At 41.7% G+C, this 24,108-nt stretch overlaps 2 protein-coding genes across 5 annotated transcripts in view; one reads left to right on the top strand and one right to left on the bottom strand.

Annotated features, from left to right (window-relative positions):
* LOC119785421 (low-density lipoprotein receptor-related protein 1-like) overlaps nt 1-24,108 on the bottom strand; it is a 132,983-nt gene that overhangs the window by 7,650 nt on the left and 101,225 nt on the right. For all 4 annotated transcript variants that reach the window (XM_038288099.1, XM_038288101.1, XM_038288100.1 and 1 more), the window contains 40 exons: nt 23,732-23,861; nt 23,482-23,608; nt 23,260-23,411; nt 23,050-23,174; nt 22,593-22,967; nt 17,152-17,341; nt 16,869-17,073; nt 16,565-16,757; nt 14,498-14,623; nt 14,078-14,206; nt 13,873-13,992; nt 13,596-13,709; nt 13,348-13,497; nt 13,117-13,239; nt 12,917-13,033; nt 12,471-12,599; nt 12,272-12,394; nt 12,034-12,174; nt 11,292-11,479; nt 10,862-11,045; nt 10,700-10,785; nt 10,493-10,612; nt 10,174-10,361; nt 8,630-8,835; nt 8,367-8,555; nt 8,145-8,293; nt 7,954-8,047; nt 7,750-7,866; nt 7,551-7,670; nt 5,211-5,333; nt 4,999-5,124; nt 4,802-4,918; nt 4,109-4,215; nt 3,891-4,023; nt 2,902-3,024; nt 2,681-2,803; nt 2,352-2,492; nt 2,142-2,279; nt 1,932-2,051; nt 65-330 (listed from right to left, as the gene is read on the bottom strand). In XM_038288099.1, the coding sequence (XP_038144027.1) occupies nt 65-330; nt 1,932-2,051; nt 2,142-2,279; nt 2,352-2,492; nt 2,681-2,803; nt 2,902-3,024; nt 3,891-4,023; nt 4,109-4,215; nt 4,802-4,918; nt 4,999-5,124; nt 5,211-5,333; nt 7,551-7,670; nt 7,750-7,866; nt 7,954-8,047; nt 8,145-8,293; nt 8,367-8,555; nt 8,630-8,835; nt 10,174-10,361; nt 10,493-10,612; nt 10,700-10,785; nt 10,862-11,045; nt 11,292-11,479; nt 12,034-12,174; nt 12,272-12,394; nt 12,471-12,599; nt 12,917-13,033; nt 13,117-13,239; nt 13,348-13,497; nt 13,596-13,709; nt 13,873-13,992; nt 14,078-14,206; nt 14,498-14,623; nt 16,565-16,757; nt 16,869-17,073; nt 17,152-17,341; nt 22,593-22,967; nt 23,050-23,174; nt 23,260-23,411; nt 23,482-23,608; nt 23,732-23,861 (5,927 nt within the window). The remainder of the gene's footprint in view (nt 1-64; nt 331-1,931; nt 2,052-2,141; nt 2,280-2,351; nt 2,493-2,680; nt 2,804-2,901; nt 3,025-3,890; nt 4,024-4,108; nt 4,216-4,801; nt 4,919-4,998; nt 5,125-5,210; nt 5,334-7,550; nt 7,671-7,749; nt 7,867-7,953; nt 8,048-8,144; nt 8,294-8,366; nt 8,556-8,629; nt 8,836-10,173; nt 10,362-10,492; nt 10,613-10,699; nt 10,786-10,861; nt 11,046-11,291; nt 11,480-12,033; nt 12,175-12,271; nt 12,395-12,470; nt 12,600-12,916; nt 13,034-13,116; nt 13,240-13,347; nt 13,498-13,595; nt 13,710-13,872; nt 13,993-14,077; nt 14,207-14,497; nt 14,624-16,564; nt 16,758-16,868; nt 17,074-17,151; nt 17,342-22,592; nt 22,968-23,049; nt 23,175-23,259; nt 23,412-23,481; nt 23,609-23,731; nt 23,862-24,108) is intronic.
* LOC119785422 (delta-type opioid receptor) lies at nt 18,276-20,410 on the top strand. Its single transcript, XM_038288103.1, has one exon. The coding sequence runs from the start codon at nt 18,825-18,827 to the stop codon at nt 19,860-19,862; it is 1,038 nt and encodes a 345-aa protein (XP_038144031.1). The 5' UTR covers nt 18,276-18,824; the 3' UTR covers nt 19,863-20,410.

Below are 24,108 nucleotides of genomic sequence, written 5' to 3'. Positions count from 1 at the left end.
AAACTTTATATCAGCTCAGTCAATACTTTTGCATAAAGCGTAAAACATTAATCACCACCAGCACCTCGAGGTTGTTGACCCGGGAATCGCTCTGCCGTCTGTTCCGGTTGCTGTTTTGAGAGGACGATGAGGACGGCAGGTCGTAGTAGGAAATGCGCCCCGTGTGCCAGTTGGTCCAGTAAAGGCGACTTGTCTTCACATGCAGGTCCATGGCATCGATGCGCACGTTGGCGTCACCCTGGAAGATCAGCTCGTAGTGCCAGTTTTGCACAGAGGGGTCCAGGCTCCGGATTTCATTGTCGTCCCCGAGGTAAAGAACATGTCCCTGAGCTGTATGGGTGTGAAAGAAAACAAGAGGGAGCTCATAAAGGAGACTTTTAGGTACCCCTCCAAGACCTGAACAGGTAATTAAACACCCATCTTAGGCAGATTCACTACAAAGAAAGAGATTTAGTTCCATTAAATCTGGGATTACAGTTACTGTAATGAACCTGTTCTGTTCATGCCACTTCCAACACAAAATAAGCCACAAAATGTCATAAAGAAAAAAACTGTCTGTTTCCATATTGTGGTAAGCATGCAAATTGAAAGCTTAGTGGAAGGAAAACGTGTGGTGGAAAAAAGTAGTAAAGGCAAATGGGATAACCACTGGTGAAGAAAAAACTAGTGAAAAGTATTTAGTTAAAGCAGTGATTTATTTTAAAAAAAGCCACATCACACTGATGTGCACAGAATATGGCTACATTTTTTATATTCTTTTTGTTAGAATATCAAACATAAGCATCTTCCCAGAGGCATTACTGTTGCTTTTGCACCTTTTTCTGACATATGTTTTCTTCCACTCAACTTTCTTCTTAATGTTTTGACACCGAACTCTGAACAGTTAGTCTCTTTAGGTCAGCAGCTGCTGGGCAGCTGTCAAGTCAGCAGTCTTGCCTGAATGTCTAGACCATTCCTAAGCATTTTTCTACTAAAAAATCCATTCATTATTGCTCCTAGATTATATACCGGTATTTGTCTGAAAACCTGAAGTTTGGATTTTCTTTAATCTGGACATTTCCGTAGAAAGTACTAACCATCATATTTAATAGTACTACTAGTTTCCAGAATTAACCCAACTAAAGCCCTGTTATGGGCTGAAATGAACTTGTCAAATACGATACAGAGTACAACTGACTAATGGTGATTCTTTAAACCCTTTATTTTACATTTTAGTAGCTTTAATTCCTAAAAGTAGCTGTTTCACTGCCTTGCTTGGATTTAGACAAAATTTTTATATTTATGTCTGGAAACCAAACAGGTAATAAATGTATTTGTTTAATGGTGTGTTCAGTAAGTAAGCCAAACATCATCAAAGTGTGATGTGGCAAAATAAACATACATCTCATTATTTTAAAGGTATAGTTTAGGATGGTTTTTTTTTTTTCTTTTCAGGTGGATCATCAAAATTAGTGTTCCTCCTCATTGTCAATCGTTCTGGTGATATGTTTACCTAAGGCCGTCCTACGTGCTCGTCCCCATTTTCACTTACTGGTGGTTAGTCTAACATAGTGGAAAAATTGCAAATCTTCTTTTGGAAAGTAAAACAGAGCATGCACAAGGACAAATGGGCTTGTGCATGCTCTCATGTGTTTAATAGGTGTTCCCTCACGCAGGTACAGGGTTGTGCATGTACATTTTTTTAAAGTGAAGAGGGCGGTGCTTTTAAAAAAATTGCAAAAATCCTCCACTATACCTTTAAAGTTTATGTAGAGTAACTTAAAATTTAATCCAATATTTCTCCTGTTATGGAAATTGCTAAAATTGAATTTTTAAGACTATATAGGAAGCTTGAATAATTGGCTTTTATTGCTGATTTGAAATATATAAAGAAAATACATTATTTTAACGTATATTCACTGAGATGCACTAGTATGTCTCTTCAGCCTCACCATCAGCCTTGCAGGTGTTGTTTATTCTGCTGAAGTACTTGTGACAGCTGCACTTGTGGGAGCCTTTGGTGTTGTTGCAGATGTGGGAACAAACTCCAAACTGCTTGCACTCGTTCTTATCTGTGAAACATCCGAAGGCGATGTGACCGATGTTAGCCAAAACATGAAGGGTCAAGAGAAACACTGTGACAAGATATCAGATGTTCTGACCTTCACATCTATTCTGTCCGGTGGACTGGAAGCCGGGCTTGCAGGAGCAGAAAGAGACAGTGCCGTTGATAACACAGTGTGCTTCGTCTCCATCTCCACACATGGTTAAGTTGCTGCGGCATCTGTTCAGCGTCATATCTGCTGGACAGCATAAAGTAAGCACTGATAATGTCTCCAGGTTGCATCGAAAACAGCAAGGCTGCAACGCACCTTTCGTGTCGCAGCTCATTTCATCTGAACCGTAGTCCTCGCAGTCATTGAAGTGGTTGCAGAGCAGATCAGTGCTAATGCAGCGACCGTTAGAGCACTGGAATTGGTTCTTCTGGCAAACCGGCGTCAACGGAAGTGATGCTGGATAAAAGGGAGACAGCATTTAATGATGCTTCTGATTTTAAAAGGGACAGGAAAACATGTCTGAAAATGCTACATTGTAGGTGCAACAAACCAAAAGTTGTTTCTATTATTATTGACGCAGCATTAGTTTAGAAATGTACTAAATCCAAATGTTAGATTTAGTGTAGATGGATGAATAAACTCACGGCAGTTGAGCTCATCGCTGTTGTCCCCACAGTTGTTCACGCCATCGCAGCGCTTGGAGACTGGAACACACACCCGGTCGTTGTGGCAACGGAACTGCCTCATCGGCGGACACACAAATTTAACTGATGGACCATCAGAGAGGAGCGTTAGAGGGGAGAACAACTACATCAGTGACTGCTGTGGAGGGGAGAAATACAGGAGGAAATGTGGCAAACCTCACCGCACTCTGTCGGGTTCTCATCTGAATTGTCTCCACAGTCATCCTCACCATCACACATCCAGCGGTGAGTATTACACAGAGTGTTATTGCACTGGAACTCCTCCAGGGAGCAGTGTCTGCCCACTGGAATGCCACAATGACATAGAACACATTACACTGAGGTACTAATACCCCTGATGTTACAGCAACTTACTGTATTTTAATTCATAACAGTAAAGGTAAACTATGCTCTTTCTTTTTTCTTTACAAATAAATTTTTTTTCTTTCTCTTATCTCCAAAAAAGTTTATATTCACATCTGGATTAAGCTCTAAACTTTGACATACATACAGATTCAGATTTAAAATCTGGATAAATCTTCAGGGTTATTGTCCTGCTGGAAGATGAACTTCCGTCCCGGTCTAAATTCTAAACAGCTATTCTGCATCTAAAAAAAGGCATCTCTCCACAGCAGGATGTTTAAACCACCATGTGTCAACGAGGGGACCATGTGTGTGCGGACGGATCTGCACTGCAGCTTTACATGGAGGCCTGAAATATCCATTTTGGTCACATTTGTTCAGGGCACTTTGCTCCAAATATTAGCTGTGACCCTACATGGTGAACTTCTAATGGATTTTGTTCATCATCTGCTTTCGTCTTTCCACTCTGACATAAAGGCCAGATCCATAGAGAGCAGTTATCCTGTCTACAGAATTTGAATCTTTACGTCTCCTAAAGATTTACTAAGAGTCTCTCTGATTAATCATTAGGGATTAAAACAAATTAAATACTTGGTGTCTTTTTTTATATGCAGCTAAAATCCTTTAACGAAATCATTCTTTTTTCCTTCAACTCTACATTTTTAAGATGATCCGGAACATAGAGTGCAATCCCACTATGAAAGTCTGTAGTTATAGTGTGACAGAATAGGGAAAGTTTGAACAAGCTAACAGTGTGCTAAGAGATGAAAATGTGGACTGGTTTTAGTCAGCTCCAGCCTCCTCTCACCACTGCTGTCGCATTTCTCCTCGTCGCTGCCATCCACGCAGTCGACATCAGAGTCACAGCGCCAGCGGATGGGAATACAGTGGCCGTTTTTGCATTGAAACTGATCACTGTCGCATTTTACATCACAGCCATCCTAAAAAAAAAACAAACGTTTCCATTATTAAACGCTGTCGCTGTTGTTTAAAACAGAGATAGATGGTAAAATATCTGAGCCATACCTCATCTGATCCATCTGCGCAGTCGTGATCCCCATCACACTTCCAACGACCAGCGATGCAACGGCCATTTGTGCAGGCGAACTCGCTCTCTGAGCACTTCCTGGGCACTAAGGGCAGAAAAAAGAGAGGCTCAGAAGAACATTTGGGAAAAATTTGGAAAGAACAGAGTAGAGGGAACCAATAAGGGAAGGCTTAAGGGAAAGATAACTAGAGAAGCTCAGAATAGAATAGAGTAAAAACACAAAGTTAGGAAGAAGATTTAGGTTTATATAAAACAAGGCATTTCAATTTTATTATAGGGATGGTATCAATGGGTGAAGAAAGGAGGAGAAGGATTGAAAATGGATAATAAAAGCTGGAGGAGGAAAAAAAAGGACTTGGGAATTAAAAGGTTTGTGGTTGATCTGAAACAGTGACAGCACCTACCTCTGGCTCACAGCAACAGGCCAGTGTGGAATGCAAAACAGACATGAGATGATGTGAGATGTGCACTGAACCGACTGGCTAAACAGAAATCAGTCCAGGAGCTTCAACAGACGGAAAGTGAGGAGCGACACATGTCTTACCGCCTCTGCTATTCTCCCCACAGTGGAGCTCATGCAGAATTAGAAATAAGGCGGCTTTCATTCACACAACGAGCTGCGCTAACGGGTTATGTTTTATCAGAGGGTGACATTAAAACGAAGAACCTACCACACTTCTCCTCATCCGAGTTGTCTCCACAGTCGTTGTCATAGTCGCACTGCCAGCGGCCGGGAACGCAACGGTTGTTCTTGCACCGAAACTGGTAAGGCTCGCATGTCCGCTCATCTGTGAACAAACGGGAATGGTCAGGCTGCACGGGGTGAAATCAAAACACTTTGAGCCTCCTCGGCAGAGGTGACGCTTACCGCACTCATCCTTGGGTTCATCTGAAGCGTCCCCACAGTCTGCTTCGCCGTCACACTTCCAGAGCGCCGGGATGCAGCGGCCTGAGTCCTTGCAGCGGAACTCGTCTACGCCGCATGTCATTTGAGCTAAGATGGAAAGCAGGACATAACGGTTTCTACAGACTCACAGTGAGCACAGGTATGTCATCACTGACGTTAAAGGCAGATCTTACTGCAGTTGGCGGGCTCATCAGAGCCATCCACGCAGTCATTGTCCCGATCACACACCCACACTCTGGGGATGCAGCGCTTACTCATGGCACACTGGAACTGGTTTGGTGCACATGTGACCTCAGCTGCAGTAGAAACACACACAATGGAGTTTTCATCACAAACTATAAAAAAAAAAAAACTGATGGGGATAGTTAGAGGCAGAATAACTAATGTCTTTGTTATCAGTAGATGGCACTGCAGTCATTATATCACACAAATAGGCCTGAAAAATTGGCCATTGGAAATGTTATAATCAGTTAAATATGCTCTAAATAACATCAGCGTACAGCAGATTCATCTGCACTAATAATTACATTCTGAGATACAGAATAAACAATTAGATAAACTAGATCCCATATTATTAGTAGTTGGCACAGCTGTTGGTCCACTAGTAGTCAATCCAAAACATCCTAACAACCAATATTGGATTCTATCAGTGTGCATCTAAATTCACAAATAAAGATGCTGATTGATGAACTCTTCTCCATCTTTTTGTCCAGCAATGGAGTAGGAGCCATGTCAGCAGTTTGGCTGGACTTTTGGTTATGGTGCAATAAAATGTGAAGGTTTTTATGCACAAGTTTGCCCATATTTTTAGTTCTATTCATTTATATGTTTAGGTTGAAAGTTTTTGCAACCAATTTGTTAAAAATAACAAATAAATAAATACATAACTATTGTTGAGGAGTGAGGACTGTTGTTCTGTGAGTAATATCACCAAATCAAACTTTTTTTAACATTCATACAATGCCAGCAAGAAATATGATTCCTGCTTAAATCGTATCAGGTTATTATCAGTATTGGTCAACACTCAAATGGACTAACCCTGTAAGAAAGTACTTAGTTTCCCCCTGTTAGGTTTCATAAGGTTTGAGCAAACAGAGACAGGGCTCTTTGCTCCTGTTTCCTCAATCTGTATAGACCAGTGGTTCAGAGTAAGGACTCTGCTGGCAGTTAGCGGCTGTCTAACCTTTCAAGAAAAATAGCAATAAAGAATGTTTATGGTAGTAATATTGGAAGAGATAAAATAAAACCCCAAACTTATAAACAGATGCTGATGAAGGTTCTCAGTCATCCAGGTCATAGTCATTCCGTAAAAATTAAAAAAAATATCCACTGGACTTGGTTTCCAAGATTTGAAGACGTTTCGCCACCTCTACAGGAAGCTTTACTGCACTTTAAACAGAGGTGGTGGACTCAGATTCCAACTTCCAAAAACATACAATTCAATCATAGACATGATCCCTTCCAGATATCACCAAACCCCCCACCCCATCTCAGAGGAAGGAGGGACCTACCCGTTCCAGCCGGTGAACAATACCTCCTTAACGACCGACTCTTAACAATCATAGACAGGTTTCAGATATTACAGGCTAACGATGGAACCAAACGAACCATTCATTGGTTACCATTTGCATGTTTCCAAGCGATACAAGGCTTTGTCTATATAAGACTCAAACTCACTGCGGATCCAGACATTTGAATTGAGAAAGCTTCCTGGAGAGGTGGCAAAACGTCTTCAAATCTTGGAAACCAAGTCCAGTGCATATTTTTTTGGATTTTTACAGAATTATAAACAGATGATACCAGTGGGATACCAACACTGTTTCTGCTTTTATACCCTAAACTAATTCTCAGTAATTGAATAAACTGATCGGACCATTTTTCTCTTTAAGTCATTTTTAAGCCAGAAGCTGAAATATTTAAAATCTGCAGTCTTAGGATCTCTCTTATACCTTGTTCTTTTACTGCTCCCTTATGTTTTCTTAAAAAACTGAGCTCTGGGAGCTAAAATATAAGAAGATAAAAAATATTTTTTTTCTGTAGTGAACTATGTTTGTGCTGCTGTGGTTTGGATAATCGTCCTGTAGAACGACCCATCGATGACTCGTTTCCATTTTACTGGGAGAGGCAGCATGAGTTAGATAAAAAAAATCAGCAAGTTACCACACAAGCCCACAGCATCATAGATCTTCTACCTTACCAAACTGTGTGTAGTGCATTTACACATATTTACCCTTTGGAGTGCTTGTTGCTAAAAAAAATCAGAGAGTCCCAGTGAAGCAAAGTTAGTGCTCACTTTTGTGACGCAAGGAAGAAAAGTTTATTTCCTTGGCATCAAACTAAACCAATCAGTTGGTGTGGCAGTAGGTTGTCATGACGACTTGGTGAAAGACAGATGGGTATCTTTGTGATGTCTTCTTCAGATGCCAGAGAAACAATTACTAATTAAAATTCCTACTCCTGACAGGCCATCATGCAGGACTGAAACAATCCAACAAACAGCAGAGATGACTCACGGCAGTCCTTCTCATCCTCTCCATCCCCGCAGTTGTCCTGGCCGTTGCAGCGGAAGATCCCCGGGATACAGCGATTGGGATGAGAACACTTGAACTGACTTGGCAGGCACACGTGAATGTCTGAGAAAGTCCATAAACAATGAGTAGCAAGGGGGTGGAAAGTGTAAAACTGTGATTATATATGAACAGGTGTATCTACCGCAGTTTGCTTCGTCAGAGTTGTCCTGACAGTCATTGTCTCCATCGCAGATGTAGGCTGGGTTGGTACAGATGCCGGTGCCGCACTGGAACTGGCCTGGTTTGCACTTAAACTCGGCTGAAGGGGAGACAACACAGTACGTTGTCACAATCTAACCATCTCGAAAAATAAAAACGAAAAACAGCCCAACAGGAAATCCCTTACGGCAGTCTGCTGGCTCATCGGAGCGATCCCCACAATCATCCTCTGTGTCACATTTCCACCAAAATGGAATGCATTTGTCATTCTTGCAGACAAACTAAAGAAATAGATGAGAGATTTTTTTTTTTTAATTTACAAGTTACCATGTCCAAAAATAATCTTATTGTTAGAGAAACCCCTTTGCACAACCTCACCTGGCTGGCGGTGCAATTGGACAGACACTGTTTGCCATCAGAGGCTAGGTAGAAGTTGGTGGGGCATGCACACTTATAACCCCCACCAGGTGAGAGCAAACACAGGTTACTGCAGCCGCCGTTATTTATCTGACACGGATGGCCTTGCACTGGTGGAAACAGAGGGAAATGTAAAACCCGCTTAATGGAGAAGCAGCCGTTAAGAAGGGGACCTGTCTGTACCATCGGGCTGGCGGTATGGGTGGAACACATGGATGTCCATCGGCCTGTGCAGGGTGCTGATCAGCATGGTCTTGTTGGTGCCCTGTGTCTTATGAGCTCTGTTGATAGACTTTGTTTCCCAGTCGGTCCAGTAGATGTACTCCTCGAACAGAGTCATGGCAAAGATGTGAGGGATATCCTGAGAGAGGACTAAAGGAGAGCAGACAGACACGTGAAGCCGATTGAAAAGAACAAAAATGTGTTTTTTGATTTCGGTGTGTCACCTGTGTGCCTGTTGGTTCCATCCATGCTGGCGAAGGCGATGTAGTCCTCTCGAGCATCCGCCCAGTAGATGCGGTCGTTGATGAAGTCCAGGGTTAATCCGTTAGGCCAGGTGATCTTATCCTTAATGATGACGCTCCTGTTGGTGCCGTCCATCCCAATCCTCCCAATGTGAGGGTTGTCCCCCCAGTCAGACCAGTACAAGTACCTATCAGGGAAGAATAATTTGGAGAGTGCCCAATAGACCAACACAAAGTAGGAAGGGTAAGGATACAGTTTTTGTTTTAATAAACATATTCAGCTTTTATGGAACCATTCTAACACATCTCTATCTCTGGTTCTGGTTGTGTTTCAAAGCTTGTGGCCCAAACAGAATCTTCTTTCAAGATTCTCCCACACATTTAGCCCCATCCATCATCCCTTCCTCTCTAAACAATTTCACTTGGCCCTAAGAGGGAAAAACATTCCCACACCATATTGTCTTAAGTGACACATTTTTGCAGTTTTAGATTTCTTCCACAAACTGCATTTTTGTAGAAGTATGACAAGTTAAAATTTAGATCTAAACTGATGACTTTCTACACTTTTGACATATTCCCAGCATGTCTGGTGTCAGATTTGAACCGTTAATCTCTTTCTTTCAATAGTGGCTTTCTTGCAACTTTTTTAGAGAAGCCCTGAAAGGCAAGTGAGAAAAAAGAAAAAATCTGGGTAAGAAAATTAGCATAAAAAAACAACTGGTGTGTTGATAGAGGGAAAAAAGTTTTAGAAAGTTACATTTTTTTAGCAGTGTGTTAATAGAGAGAAAAAAATTAGAAAATTTCCCACTGTTGTTTGAGGTTAAAAACTGTTTAGCTTCCTAAAGAATTTTTATTTTGCTGTTATAAATAGATAAAATCATAAGTACATATATTCATATATAGATTTTACTCACATTATTTCTTACACCCATGCCTATTTTTTGTCACAAGATAAGCATTTACTGACCTGCTTATAAATGGGGAGTGTTTGCCTATTGGTTAGAGCAATGCGCCTGTGCTCTAAGAAGGTTGCAAGTACCCTGGTCGATCCCCACAGCCTGCACTCTGTGTATCTGAGCAAGACCCTTAACCCCACACTGCTCCCTGGGCGCCACACAATGGCAGCCCACTGCTCCCCAAAGGGATGGGTTAAATGCAGAGAGTGAATTTCCCCATTGTAGGACAATAAAGGGATTTAATTATTTTTTTTACATTACATTTTTTTTTTTTTACAATAAACAAGGTAGATATGATAATTGTATAGCGAGGCAAACAAATTAATAGTTTTTGTACCTCTATTGTGGCTTATCTTACTTTGCAAAACTCTAGTTTATAAATTGGGACAGAAAAAACCCCATTAAATTAGGTTGAACCCAATAATATCCATTAAACTGCGTAGTTATAACGGAATAATATGTCCCTTTGCAAGGCACTGTATGGTAATGTTCAAATATTTGAAATTAATATGAATATAAATGACACCACAGTAGAGATTAGAGACCAATTTGGCCCATGAAGGCTCTTACCCATAGCGAACATCCACAGCAATAGCACGTGGCTCCCTCAGACCGCTATTTAGCAGAACCGTCCGGTACGCTCCATTCAGCTTTGACACCTCTATTGTGTCCCGGCCTTTATCACACCAGTACAGGTTCCCTCCGACCCAGTCCACAGCCAGACCGTCAGGATTGTTGAGCAGCGTGCGGTGAAGAACCTGACAGTTAAACGGAAATGTGTTTAATTATCTCTACTGCATGCACAGCCACACACAAACATATTCTTGAGGATGAGGGAGTTAGAAAGACTGCAGGTTAAATCATCCTCTGATGCTTTAACAACACTGACCTGAACATTGCTGCCATTGATGTGCATCCTTCTGATCATGCTGCCCTGCGTGTTCACATCTGTCCAATAAATCATCTGCTGCCGATAGTCAAAGTCCAGAGCCACGGCATTGTTTAAGCCCTGCACAGGAGCCACATTAGTTTTAGGACAGGATAAAACTCTGGATGAGATTTTGCAGGATTCATCCAAAGGAAACCTTGGTCTCACCTGTTTGAGCAGAGTGTAGTTGGAGCCATCCAAGTTGAGCTTCCTCAGGTAATAGCGGTTGGCAAAGATGAGGAAAGGCTCCTCGTCTGCAGATCGACAGCACAAATGAAGGGATTTACCTGAAACACCTGGCTGGCTGTTATTAAACTGTCACTTTCCTACCAGAAATAGATTTGCATAAGGTTGGGTTCTCATCGCTGAGCTGGAATCCCTCCACGCACAGACAGTGGTAGCTGCCATGAGTGTTTATGCAGCGCTGTGTGCAGGGATAAGTGGTTGTGCATTCATCTATGTCCACACAGGTCTTCCTATCATCTTTGAGACGGAAACCCGGGTGGCATCGGCACTGTTAAAGAGCAGAAGAAACAGCTGGTAAAGCAACAGACTCAGAAACTAGAAAAGTTAACTTTGAATTTAAAGCTAAGATTTTCTGGCTTTAAATATGAAACCCAGCAAAAAAGAGACATGGATAGATGTGGAGAAGGACAGGGAACTAATAAGACAGTTTCCTGTAAATCTTAAATTAAGTTCCAAACTTTCCAGACCTTTCCAGACGACTCTGCCAACATTTCATTTCCTGCTCATCGCTCACCTTGAAGCCTTTTTTCAGGTCCTCACACTGCTGTGAGCAGCCGCTTAGTTTACTGTTCAGGCACTCGTTGATAAAGCAGTTGAGCTCATCAGAACCATCCCCGCAGTCATCCTTATGGTCACAGAGCAGAGCCTCCGCGATGCACTTTCCATTACTGCAGGCATACGCGCTGTCATTGCATTTCTTTTCTGTTCAGTGAAACAAAGAAATTGAATTAGAAACGTGTGAAAAGAAGAAAAATATTTGAAAAACTGAGGTTGTTTCTGCTCTGCTGAGAGATACTTCCAGCCGCCTGTTTTTAACACTTTCTGTTTTGAAAAGCAGAATCTATTCCTTTATATATTGTAATTGTCTTGTTTTTTTATTAAAATGAATTATAAAGTTTTAAATGAGCTTTTCATACTTAAGAAAATGTAATTTTAATGACTAAAGAGAGAGAACACCTATAGCACTGACTCCTTTATAGGCAAATTCTAAACAGTTAATTTGTCTTCATAGATTTTGATAAACAGATGAAATAATTAAAAGCAGCTGGTTGCTCAGTAATCCTCCTAGTGTTTTCATTAATATAATGTAAGAAAAAATTAACTGAGCAGCTTTAAAAACTTTTAAAGTTTTTACTTTTTAATTGGTATGAAATATGAAATAAATTAGGCTGATTGAGGTAGGAAAAAAGGAGCCAACAGATAATAAACAAATACTAAAAAAACTAAAGATTTGAAGTGTTCTGTGTCCCTCTAACCTGGACTTAAGCAGTGAGGGTTTAACGGGGCTTCGTCTGAATGGTCATGGCAGTCGAACTCGCCATCACACTCCCAGGACTTATGCATCAGACAGCTTCCGTTAGAGCAGCGGAAACTGTCAGGACCACATGGAGGGTAGTCTGTGGTGACAAACAGTGAGTGTTTTTAAATAAAAGTGGCAGCAGAAGGAAGGAATGGTGAAATGATTGGCCCATTTGGTGTGGCGGGACTCCTTACAGCACTCCGGGGACTCATCTGAGCCATCTCTGCAGTCTCTGTCATGGTCACACACAAAGTGCTTGGGGATACATTCCCGGCTTTGGCACATGAACTCATCACCGCTGCATGTGTCATTAAAGACTGATGAGAGAAAAATGTAGTGAGAGAAAAATCTAAAAAAGAGAGCGGGAGAGCGGGAGAGGTAAGGTGTGCTCACCACATCCTGCTGTGACGCTCTCATCGGCCCCATCAGGGCAGTCTTTGTCGCCGTCACATTTCCAACGCTGGGGAATGCACACGTTTGATCCAGGGCAGCGAAATGTTCCTGGACTGCAGCTTTTATTCTCTATCAAAAGAAAATATGACAGTTAAGCCACACAATTTTAAAGAGTCATAAAAAATGTAACACACCAAAGTGATTTATTCCTAATTTGTCCCCAGTGGCTTAAAAATGTAACTTCAACCTTTTAATATATATTGTCATGTTGCAGCGATAAACCTATAAGGAACTTTAACTGACAGCTCAACAGAAAGTAACAGCAGAATTTTAGTTTACTTTTATTTAGATTTTAGATTTTATATACACAATACTGTTATTTTCCAATTTTTATTACTTAATCACTTTATAAAGTTTTTGTAATGGAATAAATGACCTCCACTTACTGCAGTGAGCGCCCTCGTCACTGTTGTCTCCGCAGTCGTCAGCGCCGTCACACACCCAGCGGCTGTAAATGCAGCGGTGGTTCTTACACTCAAACTGTGACGGAGAGCAGACCTTATCTACAAAACCAAAGATATGAAAGAGGTATTACTCCTGCACGATTAAGAAATTCAGCTGGATCTGTGGTCTCCATGGTTCGTACCGCAGTTTTCTTCGTCGGCACCTTTCTCGCAGTCATTTTCGCCGTCACATGTCCAGCTCATCGGAATGCAGCGGCCGCTCGGACACCCAAAGTAGGGTAAAGCACACTTTGTCCTACCGGCCCCTGATAGAGAGACAAAAGGGGTTGTTTAAAGAAAATCCCTTACCATGCTATAACTTCATAGACGTTTTCGTATTTTTCAGTTTCTTTGGTGTAAACTAAGATGAATACCAGGGCAGTTCTTTTCATCGGAGAAGTCCCCGCAGTCATTGGCCCCATCGCACTGCCAGGTGAGGGCGTAGCAGAGCGTAGTGAACTCACACTTTTGAAACGTCACGCTCTTCACTCCCAGACGGAAGTAAGAGGAACAGTCCGTCGGAGCTTCACAAGGAAAAAAGAAAAAGCAAAGCTTTCTGTGCAACATGCTGATTTTTGCATTAAAACCAAATAGTCAGAGTGAGCTAAACGGAGGAACTTACGGCAGTTCATCTCATCACTGGCGTCCTCACAGTCAACCTTCTGGTTACACTTGCTGGAGTTGGAGATGCAGCTTCCGTCTCTGCACTGGAATTGATCGGCTGAACACAGCGTGGCTGACAGACATGGGAGGAAAAGACAGTGTTCAAGTCATGAGCATGAAGTCTTCCAGTTCATTTTTACAATTGTTTCAAGCAGCTAAGCCATCATGCAGTCCTCTAAAAAGATTTTGATCAACAGCTCTACCTATTTTCTGAAAGTAGCATAAAGTAGACTCACTGTTGCAGAAGATTTCATCCGAATTGTCTCCACAGTCATCCTGCCCATTGCACCAGGAATTATGCCCCACGCAGCGTCCATTTGCACACCGCCTGTAGCCCTTCTTGCACACGCGATTAGCTGAGATCCAAAGACATATATGAAATTACAAATATCAGGAATAAAAAAAAGGAAAATGTCTTACAGAGGGAAAGATTGTACTCACCACAGTAGGACTGTTTCTCGTCGGACTTGTCTTTGCAGTGAGCCACGCCATCACAAGTCTGAGTGTAGTTGACGCAGTCTCCGTTTCCACACTCAAACTCATCGACGCCAGTACACGTGGAGTTGACGCCTGAGGCAGAAAAAGAAACCAGCAGAAATGAAACACAAAAAATTTAACTGAAACAAAAAGTATAGCTCTAAACTTCTATTTCTTTATTTTTATTCAAAATGGAAACTGTTTTGTTGGGACTATTATATCTTCAACTGCTAGCTTTTCCATTGGTTGTGATTTTTTTAAGTTATGATCAATAAGCAGAAGAGAAAGATGAGCCGATACCAGAAAACATTCTCCTGAAATAAAGTCTTGTAAACACTGATGTTAGGCTAGATTTGGTCTTAATGAATGTGGTTCTGCTTGTACCAGTGCAGGTGTTGTCTTCCAGAAGCTTTCGGTCGCCTCGGCAGCTGCAGGTAACTCTTCCTTCAGAGCTCAGCAGACAGAGGTCCTGACATCCTCCGTTATTGAAGCGACACAGAGAGAACTCACCTGTTAGAATATTAGGATGTTAGAAACACACAATGCCACACATGATACTTAGAATTCAGTGAAATTGATGACAAAACACTTCATCAAATAATAATCATACAGGATCCCAAGAGGAAAGCCTTGATTTTTCTCATGCACAAATATTGAGCCTTAAGCTGCAGATTTCTATAGGTACCTAAATTATTTTATTTCAAATCACTCTATCTAGATAGTTCTATTTCACACCACATGCCATCTTTACAAGAACAATTCCATTAAAGAATTCACACAGAAAGCTAAGGAAACCTTCTATCTGGAATGAAAATTAAGAAAATCTTAACCAGACTTTTTTATAGAATAGGTTTAAGATAAACAATCAGTTTGTTTGACTTCAGATTTCCATATAAATATGTCAGTTACTGAATAAATCAAATATCCCTTTACTAAAACATTTAGAAATTTAAAGACAATATTTTAAAAGTGAAACATGTCACCAGAGGTATCTAGCATTGATATTCTGTTATTTTAACATAATATCTAGACCCCTAAGGAAATAATATTGTTTTACAAATTAAAGAGTAACTAAACCAGATGTAAAAGTATAACTCTGCCAAGAGATATTTTGGAAAATGTCACCATGGCTAACTACGGGGATGATTGCAGGGAGTTAAGCTGGGCTGTGGTTCAGATAAGATGAAGAGACAGTAAATTGAATATGACTAAATAATGGAAGGAGTAATAGGTAGTAAAAATGCACACCTGGGAAAAGCAGTTGATCAGTGCTCACTATTGCAGCAATTCTAACCCCTGAGTCACTATATGGCGTGTTCAAATGAGATTTATGGTGCGTTCAATTAATACTCAGAAATCATGGAGAGCAGTGTTTTGGTCATAGTTACGGTTGTAAGAGTCCTTCATAGCCATTTAAAATTATATAGTGATTACACTGATTAAATGTAATTGAATTAAAGAATGGATTTGTTAGAGCGAGATTGTATACTGTAATACAAGGGGACCTTATCTAGGACCTTGCCTAGACATCTTTATCCTTAGGGGTTAAAAATATTGGGCACCCTTCATAAATTTAGTAATTAAACTAAATAAGCACTAAAATGCTGCTGATTTCATGAGTAGATAAAAATTGGCATTTATCAGCTTTTTATTCTGCTCTCAGATGTGGTCTCCCCTCCCCTCTGGAGAAGCAGGAAAGTGTCAGCCTCTATGAGAAAATGTGAAGATATGAGCCTCAGTCTGTTGAAGTAAGCAGCAAGAAGGTAGAGCCCATAATGGATAACACTGCAAAATACGTCATTTCCAGTGATGTTAAACCTCTTATGGGATCTCTGGAGCAGGGGCGGATCATGAAGCGGGTTGCTTGATGCTGATTTGCCAACATAGTTAAGGATTTTTGACTGCCGGGGGCCAGACAGTGAGAAGGTTTTCCTCATGAGAGGGAAAAGTGATCATTCAGTCAGAACTGTAGTCTTGTGCTGAACTCTTGCAGTAGTTTCTGGAGTTTATTATTTTAAGAGAGCTTCACTGCAGCTATTTCACCAGTGATGTATTTGATGTGTTTTCTACATTTAATTCAATACGTGATGTTTGGATTTAATTAACACCATTGAGCCTCCCCTGTTTCAGAGAGCAGCAGTAGCCACTACCTGCAGGTAATTCTTGCATCCTTCTTTAGATTTACTTTTCACTCGTAGACAACAAAATCAATCCTTTCCTGTTTTTATCTTGTGGTCTTTCATTGAAAATATACATCCAGACATGGCAAGAGTGATTAGCAAAGACAAACCTTTTTTTGCTGAATTAATATATCATAATATGAACAAAAACTGTACCTAGATCAGACATTGACGTGCATTACACCCTTTAGAGCATCCATGCAAAGAGCTGCAATCAATAGTAACACAATCCCTCTCAGCAAATCCCACATCTCACTGAACCCAGACTTACAACTGTTGGTGTCATTGGCCACAGCGACAATACCCATGGGCTGCTGGGGGATGTCAGCACGCAACACCTTCATTTCACCACCAGTGTATTTGTCAGCCCTAAGCACAGCCCTCCTGACCCAGTCTGTCCAGAAGATGTAGTCTCCGTATACAGCCAGGCCAAACGGATGAACCGGCTCGTTCTTTAGCACCACCTAAGGAAGAAACAGTGATTCATTGGTGTGTAAGAAAATCAAAGGCACATTAAACCACTATTATTATTATACCATTAGCACAGCCAAACTATTTTCTGATATCTTTCTTACGTATCTCCGGCTGCCGTCATACTCGCAACGCTCAATCTTGTCAAGAGTGGCATCCGAGAAATACAGCTTCTCAGCTCGGTGGTCGATGGCCAACCCGTTGGGGGTTCTGATATGTGTGTTAATTATCACCAGGACGTTTGAACCTGCTAGTGTTGCACGCATGATGCTGGGAGACTGCTCATTCCAATTGGTCCAAAACATCAGGCTGTAGGCAGAGACAGAGTTATGTTAACAAGGACAGAGCTACGTGCATTTGTAGATTAAGCGAAGAGCATCAGCTGACCTCTGACACTCGTCAAGCACGAAGGCCCTTGGGTGGTCGTCTCCAGACATGGTGACCACGACGTTCCGATCGACAGCGCCCCAGCGGCTTTGGTCCACAGTGTGACGGGTGATGGTTGAGGTGGTGAAGCTGGTCCAGTATAACATATCCCAGCCCCTGTGGTATGCCAGACCTTCCACAGAGCCCACATCTGAGAAAGAATGGAGGAGACAGGGTCAGCATGTCAGTCACAGGTTATATTCAAATGATGGATGGATGAATGGATGGCTTGATTGATGGATGGACGGATGTTTGAATGGACGCTTTCATTTAATTTCCAAAACTTATTAAGACCTGAAAAACTCCTACATTGTAATGCCATGTTTTCCAGGATTCTGCAGAAACACTGTTTATAATACTGAAAGAAGTCTCTTCTCTGGGCTTGTTGTGACCTCACTGAGTCACTCCTCCCAACAACCCAGCGAGGCTCTCTGCCAGATGAGACACATCTTCAGTCTAACACCAGACATGATTCACTATTTCTGTTATGAATGTTGAAGTTTTGAGAAAAGCAATGCTGCTGGGAAGTTGAGAAACTTGCCAATCGACTCCTTGATTCATAAACCACTGCACAAAAAATCAATGCAAATATATTTCACTTTTTCCCATGTCATTTTTCTTTACAGCTTTAAATAAGTTGCAAAACTGTAACTTCTATTGCTTTAACCAAACCTTCCTCACCTTTTTGATGACCCCAAAGCTAAGTATCCATACATTTGTTGTATTACTCACATAGATGCCTTCCCTAATGGTGGCTTTTCTGACACGGATTGGAAGGTGGCTGCCTGCAATAGGTGTTATAGCTTCCTCACTGTTTGCTATCAGACTGGAAGTCAATAATTAGCCAGATTTTTGCAGGCGAACTTAGTTTCACTGACTCTTCTTGTTTGTTTACAGTATCTATGCATGTTTTGTACATGCATGCACAAGGACAACGCTTCTAAACAATCTTATCCTTTCAGATAAGGTGCTGATATGATGAAGCATGGGAAAAAAACTTTTCTAGGCCCCATTAGGTCCTCCCACAGAGAGCCGACCAACCCATTTCTGGCGTGATGTCTCATAATCAGTCCAGAGTTCACTTGCTACTTATTCGCTTACTGTCAAGCTTTTGACCGGTCTCCATTCACCTGCTGCCAACCTTTTTGGGATATCCCTCTCTCTCCCACGAGCAGGGGGTTGTGGATCAATATGTGGAGCTGCAGGCTGCTGTGAGGTGTCAGGAAATTACAGATCTCAACTGGCAGCTTACATTTCATCTCAACAGGATAACAAATAGGGGCAGAAGAGCAACTGGGGGTGTCTAAGCTTCTACAAAGGCATCACTGTACCAAGCTGACTGGAAGGTACATGGATAATAGATGCAACAATACACAATTGTGTCATGTCTTGATGGGAGCATATAAAGATGCAGGTGTTTATCCAGGTTTAACAATCACCTTCTCCTCTGAAAACCGGCTGGTAATTGTCAGCAACCTTTTGGTTGAATGTCTGGAAATCTGTGTGATGTTATTTCTCGGCAGACTGTTATTGACTATGAGTAATCATTCCTGTATTTATTATCAGCTGTTTTATGACTGGTTGAGCGAAAAGACCAAACAAAGCTAGCTTCGGTGAGTCTTATCAGTGTCAGGATGACCGGAACTGAGGACGGCATGCTGAACTCTTCAGGTTCCGATGGTTTGCTGGGGAACAGCAGCAACGCTGGGATGACCAGTGTGGAGCAGATCCTCGTCCCCATACTGGATTCACTCATTCTAATTCTGGGAATTACTGGACACACTTTAGTGATGGTGATACTGTGTGGACGGCAGAGGAGGGGTTTAGGACAAGCCCCCCGGGGCTCCATGATGAACACAGGGACGGACATACTCCTGCTGGCTCTGAGTGCGGCAGATCTGCTTCTGCTTTTCACAATTCCCTTCCAAACCGTTTCCATAGCCATGCAGAGGTGGCCCTTTGGGAACGTCATGTGCCGTCTGGTGGGCTTCTTGGGTTCTGCCTGCTCATCTGCCAGTGTCTTCACCTTGGCGGCTCTGGCTGTCTCCCGTTACCTGACCGTGGTGAAGCCCACCAGGGCGTACAGTTTGCTCACCCCCCGCAGGGTCTCCATCATCGCTTTCCTGATTTGGGTTCCAGCCTGCTGCCTTGGAGCCCCTCAGCTGGTTTTCCGCTCTGTGGGACCCCCTCGACAAACCCCTGACGGCCTTGCCTGTTTTGCATTCCTGTCCCAGCAGCAGCAGATGATCTATGGAGTATTTCATTTCCTCGCAGCCTTCATGCTTCCACTCATCACCATCGCAGTGGCATACGGCAGCATCTATGTGTTCCTGTGGCGGGGCCAACATGCCGGCAGGACCCCTCAATTAGAGCGCTATCAAAGCAAAGTGACCCAAACAACAGCCATGCTGGTGCTGGCTTTTACTCTGTGCTGGCTGCCCTCATATGGACTGACTCTGGCCTTACTGGCGGATAACAACTCGGGGGCAACAGGGGCCACGCCGCGTTACGGTGCCTTTAGTGTGTTTGCACGCCTAATGGCAACCTCCTCCACGGTAATGAACCCCTGCCTCTATGTGCTGATGTCCCAAAAGTTCAGACAAGATCTGCTGAGAATTTTCAAGATGAAGCGTCGAAAAGTAAAGACCAACGTGGCGATGTCTGCAGTCTGACTCACCCAATGAAAAAACTAACTTAATGAGCTCTAGATCCAATGTCTCAAAGCAGCAATCTGCTGAACTTGAAATATTAAGCCACTGTGTGACGGTCCCAAAGGTTGGGACCTGTGTCAGGTTGGGTTGTAAGAACAGTAGGAAAAACTCATTTTGAATCACACTTCCCAGGCAGAAAAGACAAAGAAAACACCATAAGAAAACTGCAGGGGGACACAGTGAACATACTAAGGAATGTGCCCTGAAACCTGACAACACATCACTCTGAGCTAAAACATCCCTGTATTGAAAAAGGGTGGTTGTAGTATCATGCAACATTTGAGTATTGATACTTTTTGGAGTACTGATATTTTTGTCTCTTTTGAAATATAACCATATTAATGGATTGTTTTGTTAACTGATGCATGAGATTTGTTGACCAGGCTAGCTACCATCAGCAGTACAAAGACCTCTTATCTCAACAGCACAGCAATTAGTTTAATAAATAATGTTGAGTGGTTGAAGTATGTGACTTATAGATATAAATTATAAGAATTGAGGAAAACAAATGTTGCTTTTGTTCTTATTTTACTACTTTTGTAATGAAGAAGGTTTACAAACATGGTGGCCATATTGGATTTGAGTTTGGGGTTGGTAACCCACTTGAACCTCTGACTATAAAACTGTAAATATCAGATTCAGAATAACAAGGAAGCATGAAATTAAACTGCGTTATCTGACTAATTATACAAAGCTATGGAATAATAACTAAACAACCTGTTTACGGCAGCCTAATTTCTGTCAGTGAGCCCCAGGGCAGCTGTGGTTACAATGCGGCTTGCCACCATCAGTGTTTGTGTGAATTGGTGAAACACTGAATGTAATGTAAAGTGCTTTGGTCCAGTCTCCTGACTATGTAAATATGGGCCATTTACCATATTTACTTAGGCGTTGTCCTTGCAATAAGATTTGAGACAACAATCATATTCACGAGTAAATGACCTGTTTAAAGTCCAAACTTATATCTAGTTTAAAAAATTGTGTTAACAGACATTTTTTGTCCAATCTTACTGAGCTATTTTGCGACACAAATCTTCATTTATTTTTCATTTATTCTTTAGTCATAAGAAGTCCTTTGGGTGTGGATGGTTATAAGCACAGTAGGAGAACCAATTCTCAATCACATTCCTTGTAAAAAGATGAAAGGAAAAGCACTTTGGTAAAACATTAACACAGCACCTGTGTTTTGTTGCGCCGAGATAAGGTAAAAGAAGGTCTACTTGTCCCTGGACCTGTTTATGTTCCTGCCCATTCTGTTCTCGAAGCACGGATCAAAAGAAATTGCTCTCTTTTTTCATTTTGGGTTTGGCAACGACTTAAGAAGAAAGATTTCCTGGTTCTGTTTAGATAAATGGGAGTTTTTGTCAAAATTCATGCAGCTCTCCTCTTCAGGAAGATTTCTCATCAGGGGGTTGATGTTTAAACAGAGGCCCACCTTTTTAGACTAAAGGAAAGAGACACGGGGGAAAATGGTTTTGGCAAATAACAGGGTTTGTGTCTTGGAGGAGAGTGTGGGAAAGCAAAAAGATAAATAGAGAAAATAGCAAGACCTTGCACATGTAGCCTCACCCTCAAACGTCTGTGTATTTATCCTGTTAAAAACATAAACTTATACATATTTTCATGCAGATTTTATTATAGAAACCAGGAGAAAGCTGTGACATGCACCAGTTTCCTTCACTCATGCAGCTAGATAATGTCTAGCCCAACCAAAAGCCTTCTATGTCAACTAATACGCACTGATACTAACATGGATCCATGTATTCAACCAACAGGGATCCATGTATTCAGTAAAGGCCTCAGAGTTTGGTCATAGAATATAGGTGATCAAACACCATCAGAAACACCAAGGACAGCTGATAAAGTCTGTCTCTAAATATAGTAAGGCTAGGATGCAAGGGTTTAGGTCTGAGTCTGAAACCTGCAACTAAGATGCCCTACAGGGAGTAACAATTATTATGGCCAAAAGTTATCAAGGCTGGAACTGTGTTTTAAATATATAAATGCAGTGAAAAGAAGAAAAGTTTCTGAAGTTTTTTTTTGCTGTTGTTGTTTTCTGGGGGGGGAGTTTTCATGAAATATCAATGCAAATTATTTCCACAACTAAATAACCCTTCTAGTAAACCAGGTAATTGTCAGTCTTTTGTTTAGCTGAAACAAGGTGAAAAGTAAAATTTTTCTTTTAAGCTTTCTAAATGGGGTACTATATGGCCTCTCTGACATTTTTGTTTTGGGGGCACACTTAATTGATTGTGAACATATTTGTGTAGATGGTAAAGACTGCTAAACTTAGGTTAAGGTTGATGAATAGATGTTGATTACTATAGTCCTGTCGAGACATAAGTTGCTCTCAATCAGTTCTGCCTCAGCCTATACTAATTAACAAAGGGAAATGCGTAGAAATTCCAGGCAATAGATGCACAAAGCTATTAGAGACAAAAACCAAAACACATGTAGCTGAAAAATGATTGATTGATATTTGCCAAATTTATAAAATGATATATACCTCTCCATCTACTTTGCACAAGTGCACTTATACACTACTTTGTGTTGCTTTGTCATATGACACCTAAATAAGATCCACTGAAGTTTGCTGGTTATGTTTCAAAATGTGAAAATGTTTATGAGGTATGACTGTAAAAGGTTGGGTTAAAGATCCAAAACCAGAGATGAAAAGTGGGAAGAACTCACTCTCTACAATGGTTCTGCGGTCCAACCCATCATCGCTGATCTGCTGGATGTTACCGAAGTGAATGTCGCTGAAGAAGATGCGGTTTGCTCCTTTACCGCCTCCTCCTCTATAATCAAATGTCAGCGCTATGATGTTCTTCATGTGATCGGGATCTTCAAACGGCTTTATGGGCGCGTTCAGGTTGTTCTCGTCCGACAGGTGGACGCTCTTTAGTATGGTGCGCTCCGAATAGAGAAGGTATCCGTCATAGTCGCGGCATCGGCAGCCATCTTCCGCTAGCATGCCATGAGCGCAGGCGCATGTGCGCTGGCCGTTGCCACGGTAAAGACAAAGCTGCTCGCAGCCGCCATTTTTCACTTTGCAAACATTTGTTCCTGTGAAAGATGGCAAAATGAGAAACAGTTTTTAGGAAAAAAAATCAAATTATAGATACTTTTATTCTTTGGTTTTGCTTACCTTGCTGCCTGGCTCTGTTGAAAACCTTGATATCTTTAAGCTGCACCCCAATACCAGTTCTCAGAGAGACGGATTCTGTTGCATTATCTTTACTGCCTCTCTTAATAGAACCATTAGCATGTGTCCTGTATATAAAAAGGAAGAATCGAACAAGAGTTGATGAATGAAAATATGAAGAAAAACATCCTGAGCAGCTGTGACGTATCTGACCTATCACTCCAGTAGATGTAGCTCTCAAACAGAGAAACAGAGAACATGTCCATGTTATTGCTGGCCAGCACCACCTCCCTGTTTTCTCCAGTCTCCAGGTTAATTCGCTCAATCTTGTCTGTCCTGGCATCACACCAGTACAGCAGACCCTCCTATGGACAAAAACAAAGTAATCATGCTCCCTGCACTTCAAATATAAGCTGATCATTAGTTGCGGCCTACCTTATAGTCAATAGAGATGCCGTTGGGCCAGCTAATACTAGCGTTGACCAGAATGGCCCTCTGTGAACCATCCAGGCGAGAGCGTTCAATGCGGGGGTACTGACCCCATTCTGTCCAGAACAGGTAGCTGCATCCAAGAACATGCAGGGAAAGAGAAACACTCTGAGATGGCTTCATTTCTAATCAGTACATACAAATCTATAGATGAGGTGGTTATAATGCACTGTGTGTATTCTTTTAGAAGCCTCACCCTTTCTCAGGATGTACTGTGATGGCGCGCGGCTTGTCCAGGCCCTGGGAGATCACCACATAACGGAAGGAGCCATTCAGTCGAGCCACTTCGATCACATCAAAACCTTGGTCGGTCCAATAGATGTTTCCTTTTGTTGGATAGAGGAGAAACATTGATCCATAGACAGATCTTTGGGCAGGATGTAACTATGTATGATGGAACACTTTTCAAATCTATTATCTCTGCCATCTTATTCAGCCGGAGAAAAGTCTAGTCTTTTTTATCTGTCTCCTTTTTATTGCAAGGTTGTCATATTTTGTCCCTAAAGAGAGCTGAGTCAACTTAAAATAAAAACATAATGCCATGATAGCAGGGTTTATTACCCACCCTAAGTG

Source organism: Cyprinodon tularosa, unplaced genomic scaffold (assembly GCF_016077235.1).
Source record: "Cyprinodon tularosa strain WSP-4 unplaced genomic scaffold, ASM1607723v1 ctg248, whole genome shotgun sequence".
Taxonomy (NCBI): domain Eukaryota; kingdom Metazoa; phylum Chordata; class Actinopteri; order Cyprinodontiformes; family Cyprinodontidae; genus Cyprinodon; species Cyprinodon tularosa.
The sequence above is the reverse complement of the archived record's forward strand: the minus strand, read 5'-3'. Positions and strand labels throughout refer to the sequence as shown.